General features: G+C 49.4%; 1 protein-coding gene across 1 annotated transcript; it reads left to right on the forward strand.

Annotated features, from left to right (window-relative positions):
• Window positions 1–1971: 1971 nt before the first annotated feature.
• Window positions 1972–6191, forward strand: LOC118301560 (tyrosinase-like). The gene is made up of 5 exons (XM_035627179.2): window positions 1972–2885; window positions 3788–4004; window positions 5018–5165; window positions 5255–5436; window positions 5791–6191. Exons 1-5 carry the CDS (start codon window positions 2025–2027, stop codon window positions 6060–6062), a joined length of 1680 nt encoding a protein of 559 aa, XP_035483072.2. The 5' UTR covers window positions 1972–2024; the 3' UTR covers window positions 6063–6191.
• The last annotated feature ends 537 nt before the right edge of the window (window positions 6192–6728 follow it).

Genomic DNA, 6728 nt, shown 5'->3' on the forward strand with positions numbered 1-6728 from the left:
TTTTCTATATTATAGATTCTTTGCTCTTAAAATTGTGTGAGTGGATGATTTGTATGATGATGTGGATGCTGTGTAGAATCTCGTCGATGTTACATTTGCATTATTTTTGGGGAGTAGGTTACAGTGCTCGTGGCTCCATAACTGTGCAACTGTAGCCGCCTCGTAATGCACTTTTGATCTAGGCATTCGTGGACGTCGATACCTGGTCTCCTCACTGCGTCTGCCCTCCTCCCATGTGTGTGAAAGTAGATGATTCCCCTTTATTGCTAAGTTCACTTTTGACAAAAAAAGTCTCACTTCTGTCACTTTCAAATATGAATGCTAAAAAACAACACGGTGATTTATAAAGGCACGTTTCTGGTTGATTTGACCCCGTTGACCATTTATAATCTGAAAACACACTGTACATGTGCACTCTGCTTGATGCATCACTGCCATCTGTGTGCTCCAAAGACACATGGTTTGAAGCACATGGAAAAAAAAATGAGTGACCACAGTGTGAGTATAAAAATAATTCCTTTCACGCACATCAGCTGCAACTCTCAGAATTTCCTTCCAAACATAAGTGAAGGTCTGTATTCTAACGTGTATTTGAAGGGTGTGAAGTGATTTCAGAAACACTCATGTGAACTGTGGAACAAGGGCTCTGTGATAAGTCTGTCACTTAAATTATGATGCGTTTCTTTCGCGGTGATTCGGCTTCATCGGCGGTGGAAAGGGACGGCAGAATCCGAAACATTACCAAGCACGAGGTGTTGTTTCAAAATGAGTGAAATGTGCACTCGATGCCAACTACTGGTTCCGGCATGTTTATGGCCACGTTAGAGCCGCTGCCAGAGGGCGACTGTGCGATACACAAAAAGTTCCTTTGTACAATCGGCTTTTTTATTATTGAGTAGCACACGCGCCTGCAACAACCCCAACCCAAAGAAGGATCACCACAACTAAAAACTCCTTCCCCAATTCTATAAATCAATGGTTATTGGAAACTATAACATCCTCTAATTTGGACCAGAGGTCATAGGCTATGTTGTTGCATTACTAATTATCAGTTTTCTTTTCCTATTTCCTTCGGTCTAATTTCACTTATTGTCATGTTTTATGATCATTTGTAACTTCCATGTGTTATGTCATACGGTTATGTCATTGATTTATTAATTGTATATGCTGAAATTTTTTTTTACACGTGTTTATATGTTATTTGTATGATTTGCAGATGAAAACTAGCCAACGTGGCTAAGTCTGGCACTTTGACACGTTGGACTTACATGTAGGTACGTACTGTACGCACGTTAATCAATGTGCATTGTCCCCTTTCGGATACATGAACATAAAGATAAGTTGCTGTGGGATCTGCAGAGGGGTTCAGTTCAGCGACGGAACAAGCGGGAACGCAGTCACAGTTTGGAATAGTGAGAACGTGCGACGCGTCTAACAAAGCCAGGGTCAGATGTCACGACTGACAATGTATATCGAGTCGTGTGGCGAGAACAAAAAATGAATCGATTCCTCCAAAGGGCTGCGTGGTATCGGTTGCCTGGAGAGGAGTAAAGTGCAGCCCATGGTGAACTGTCCTTCATGGAGACAGGATTACATCTGAGGTACGGTCGCATGGCACCCTCTGGTGGGGATGAACCTGGTGTGCTGCTGATCAGGAAACCACAGATTAAAGGGCCCAGGTGTAAGACGTGTGGTCATGTGAGACCAGGCAGAGGCATCAATGTCTTCTTCTGGAAAAACCGCCCGGACGAATACCAGCTATTCACATGAGCCCTTTTTTCTGGGGTCCGCTCGTTTGTCCTCAGTTGACTCTTTGTTTCAAGGCCCCTGCAATAAAATGCTCTCATGTTTCCATCTTCAGTGAGCTTCACCCTGAGGTTAAGCAGCATGTGACCGGCTCAACAAAGAGGAGGAGGAGGAGGAGGAGGAGGAGGGCTGGGGGTCTCTCAGAGGAATCCCAGAAGTATTTAACCCTATGCATCACATGGGTTTGAACCACTTTAGGGGGGTAATTGGCCGGGGACATGCCTACACCGTGTCCACAGTTAAACCTGCTTGGAATGCCTCCACTGATAATCCTCGGTTTCATGTTGATGCGTTTCGTGCCCAGCCACCAACAGTTCCCCCGCCCGTGTGCCACCCGGGAGGCCCTGCGCGCCAAGGAGTGCTGCCCGCCGTGGGCCGGGGACGGCTCGCCGTGCGGGGCCAGCTCGGGCCGGGGCTCCTGCGGGGACGTGGAGCCGCCGGAGCAGCCGCACGGGCCGCAGTACCCCTTCTCCGGGGTGGACGACCGGGAGCAGTGGCCCCTGGTGTTCTACAACCGGACGTGCCAGTGCGCGGGGAACTTCATGGGCTTCGACTGCGCGGACTGCAAGTTCGGCTACTCCGGGCCGACCTGCCAGGAGAGGCGAGAGTCGCTCAGGAGGAACGTATTCCACCTGTCCAGGGCCGAGAGGGCGCGACTGCTGGCCTACCTGAACTTGGCCAAGCAGACGGTGAGCGCGGACTACGTCGTGGCCACGGGCACCTACGCGCAGATGGAGAACGGCTCCAGGCCCATGTTCGCCGACGTGTCCGTGTACGACGTGTTCGTGTGGATCCACTACTACGTGTCCCGGGCCGCGCTGCTGGGCGCGCCGGGCGACGTGTGGACCGACGCGGACTTTGCGCACTGGGCGCCCGCGTTCCTGCCGTGGCACCGCGTCTACCTGCTGCACTGGGAGCGCGAGATCCGGCGGCTGAGCGGGGACGCGGACTTCTCCATCCCGTACTGGGACTGGAGGGACGCGCGGGGCTGCGACGTGTGCACGGACGAGCTGATGGGGGCCCGCAGCGGCCCGGACCCCGCTCTGCTCAGCCCGGGCTCGGTCTTCTCGTCTTGGAGGGTGAGCGCACGGTCCCTGCAACTCCCTCCAACTTTGTCTCCGTTCTCTTCTTTTGTCCCTGCAGTGATGCTTATTAATGAATACATATGAATACAGTTCCGAGATGTTATACCTGTGTATACATGTTTTACTTGAATATCACAAACATGCAAAGGCAACGGACATTCTATTGGCACGTGTGGTTAATACCATATAATAATATATAATATTCCCCTCGTTCACTGAATGAATGAGTGGAGAATGGACATCACAAGGACATTTGTACCTTTACTCAAGTAAGAAATGTCCGTTGATCAATATTTTTGAAATTATTTTACAGTTAGTTTTTCCTGCCTGGGTGAGATTTTACCTCCAATTGTCTTAGAGCTTCAACTAAGGAATTATTTTCATTGTCTATTAATCATTAATCGATCAGCAGTCAAATGGTGACAAATGTCGATTGTGTCTCCCAAAAACCCCAACATGATGTTTTGTTTTGTCCACAAACCAAATATATTTAGGTTTCACAGAGGAGCAAAGAAAACATTAAAAATTATTATTATCAAAATAGTTGGCGATACATTTCGTAGTCGATTTACTGTCATAACAGAATAAACTAAGGTTTAATTTCTAAAATCGTAACTGTATTCAATAATTTGCACCAACTAACTGGCATTCCATCTACTTCACTTTGATTCTCTGCATTGCATACTTCTTTTCGTACCCTGACCCTCATTTGAAAAATGTTTCGTTTCAGCTTCTCACTCTTCTCATCCGTGCACCGCTTTTGATCCCGTCCTCTTGTCCGCCTTTTTACTCGCAAAGCACTTCAACTGTGTGGCGAAAGGTGCCACGTGAAATACACAAGGCGTTGAAATGAAGTCCATTTACGATTGACCTCTGCCTTGTGTCTGCGTGTGCAGGTCCTGTGCTCCAGAGCGCAGGACTACAACGACGGGGGCGTGCTGTGCGACGCCACGCAGGAGGGCCCGTTGCGTCGCAACCCTGGAGGCCACAACCGCAACGTGACCGAGCGCTTGCCGACCTCGGCCGAGGTGGAGTTCACCCTGGGCCTGACCGACTACGACGCCGGGGCCATGGACCGCAGCGCCAACATGAGCTTCAGGAACACGATGGAAGGTCAGAGCTAGGACGCCTGGCCGCAGATGTGGTTGTGCGCCGCCTCCGTTTGATGCATCCACCCCAGTTCCATGCAGTGTGCTCTTAATGTTGGTGCTTCTCTCTTTGGTTCGTTTTGCCCTTGTGACTTTGTGCACTCCAGTCCGGGGCCTCGCATGAGATGTTCAGCACCACTTTGAACAAGGCTCACAATCTGACAACGCAGGTTTATTATAATTTGTCTTAGAAGCGGTTTTAATGAATCCGTTGCGCTCCTGTTGCGTGGTTAATGTCCATAACCTGTGTTGTTATTATTGTTATTAGTGATTTCTGTGGCACTTATCAACGATTTGCAGGGGAAGTACCACTGTTGTGCCAGAGAAACTGAGGTTGCTGTAGAGAAATTGGATTGTCCAGTGTTAATATTCCCTCAACTAATATTGTGCGTTACTAAAATGCGTACTGGTGACTCTTTCAAATACACTGCCTGTAGCTCTGGGGTTTTCAAAGTCGGAGACGGTGCTCTTATACCCTCAGACAAAGAAAAAGAAAATGGGCCCTTTGTCCAATTCGTAACCTAAGGTCAGTCTCTGGATGCCTACGGTCATTTTTATCCACAAACAGTCAACAGGTGTGCAGCAGCGATAGCCCGATATGGCGGTTTGACATAACTTTAGAGAACTCTTAAATACATAGATAATGATCCTCCCTACTCCCTTATGGACATTTATCAATTTCTGACACTGGGGAAAGTGGGCAAACAATAAAATTCTACTCCCAACTCTACTGTGTCCATGACATATCTCGTTAACCAGATTATTATAGTTTTTTTCACTTCCAATTCACTGAGCCTCCCCTGACACTGTTTGGAAGTGTCCTAATAATAATAATAATAATTTCTACAGAAATCTGTTGGACAGGTTGATTTCCAAAATATTATTTATGTTAATTTTGTTGTTGTCCAAGGCATAAAATATGAAAGGGGAACCTGGGGTGTTTCTTTAATGAAAGGCTTTTGGTCCTCCCCCCTGCAGGATTTGGGGATCCTCGGACCGGGTTAGGAAGCAGCTCCCGTAGGTACATGCACGCCGCGGTCCACGTGTTCATGAACGGGTCCATGTCGTCAGTGCAGGGCTCAGCGAACGACCCCATATTCCTCCTCCACCACGCTTTTGTTGACAGGTAAGAGAGGGGCCCAGTGCAGAGACACACGAAACTCTGTGATTCCACACACGCGCAGTTCATTTCTTTTGTCTGTTTTCCATGAAAAGCATTTATGAGGAGTGGCTCCGGAGGCACCGGCCGTCTCCGTCCCAGTATCCAGAGTCGAACGCTCCGATCGGGCACAACGGCGGATACCACATGGTGCCCTTCCTGCCCCTCCACAGAAACAGGGAGTTCTTCATTTCCAGCAAGGAGCTTGGATACGAATACTCCCACCTGCTGGACGCCAGTAAGTTCACCTCTGAGGGAAGTGTTTCCCTATACTCAGTTTTTCTTGACCGGTGACTCAAGAAAGGGACAACAAGTTAATGGCCGGATTTACTCGTCGTACGACAAAGAACCCTTGAATACAGGCAGAGCTCTGCCCGAGGGCCTTGTCCTGCCCCACGGATTCGATCCGCTGGCAACATTACCTGAATAAGTCCTCAACTATAGCTCCCTCTCTCAAAGAGACGTCTCGACAGCAAAGGGATCAGTTAACCTGTGCAGATTTTGGTTAATTACCATCATCGAGTTTTATTTCTAGCTTGGTGTCCCCCATGCTTTTCCTGCGTCCCCCTCTCCCGTTTCTCTCTCTTCCCAGACCAGCGGCTGGCGGAGTCCATGCGTCCTTACCTGGAGGCGCTGCGGGACGCGTGGCCCTGGCTGCTGCTCGCCGGGCTCTCGGGGGGCGTCGTGGCGGCGGTCACGGCTGCTGCCCTCCTCACTGCGAAGCGGCGATGCCGGGGGTCACCTTGGCTGCACGGGGAGAAGTGGAAAGACTTGTTTGCTCGCACGGAAAGAGAGCCACTTATCCTGAGCGGCGACGGCAACGACGAGGAAGCCGGCCACCGAAACTACCGAACCGCCATGTGAGCGCACAGCGGGCTCCGTACGGTGACGAACACAACTTATAATATCAAAGTTCTTATGACTCTTCTACAGTATGTCGACCTCTGGTTTTAAAAGGTGCTATATAAATAAAGTTTATTATCGTTATTCGCAGCAGTAGTATTGTTGTTTACTGTTTGACATGGTTTTAGCTGATTACCTCACCAGCAACAGTCAGATGCTGCGATATAAATGATATCCAACATGCATCCCACTGGGCTGCACGGTGGCGTAGTGGTTAGCACTTTCACCTCACAGCAAGAAGGTTCTGGGTTCGAACCAACCAGGGCCTTTCTGTGTGGGGTTTGCATGTTCTCCCCGTGTATGCGTGGGTTCTCTCCGGGTTCTCCGGCTTCCTCCCACAGTCCAGAGACATGCAGAATGGGGTCAGGTTCATTGGAGACTCTGAATTGCCCGTAGGTGTGAATCTGAGAGTGAATGGTTGTTTGTCTCTGTATGTGGCCCTGCGATAGGCTGGCGACCTGTCCAGGGTGAAGCGTGCCTCTCGCCCGAAGTCAGCTGGGATTGGCCCCAGCCCCCCCGCGACCTGTAAGTGGTAGTCGATGAATGAATGAATGAATGCATCCCACTCCCATTACGTCATTCTTTTTACCTCAGGGGTTTGAGCCTGAGAGAGAGAAAAAAAAGCTG

Source organism: Scophthalmus maximus, chromosome 2 (assembly GCF_022379125.1).
Source record: "Scophthalmus maximus strain ysfricsl-2021 chromosome 2, ASM2237912v1, whole genome shotgun sequence".
Classification (NCBI taxonomy): domain Eukaryota; kingdom Metazoa; phylum Chordata; class Actinopteri; order Pleuronectiformes; family Scophthalmidae; genus Scophthalmus; species Scophthalmus maximus.

Excerpts from the sequence above, each read along its gene's own strand:
- LOC118301560 (XM_035627179.2), top strand. The coding sequence starts at position 2,025 with ATGCCTACACCGTGTCCACAGTTAAACCTGCTTGGAATGCCTCCACTG. Across the intron at positions 4,005-5,017 it reads CTTCAGGAACACGATGGAAG|GATTTGGGGATCCTCGGACC; the intron begins GTCAGAGCTAGG and ends TCCCCCCTGCAG. Across the intron at positions 5,437-5,790 it reads CTCCCACCTGCTGGACGCCA|ACCAGCGGCTGGCGGAGTCC; the intron begins GTAAGTTCACCT and ends CTCTCTTCCCAG.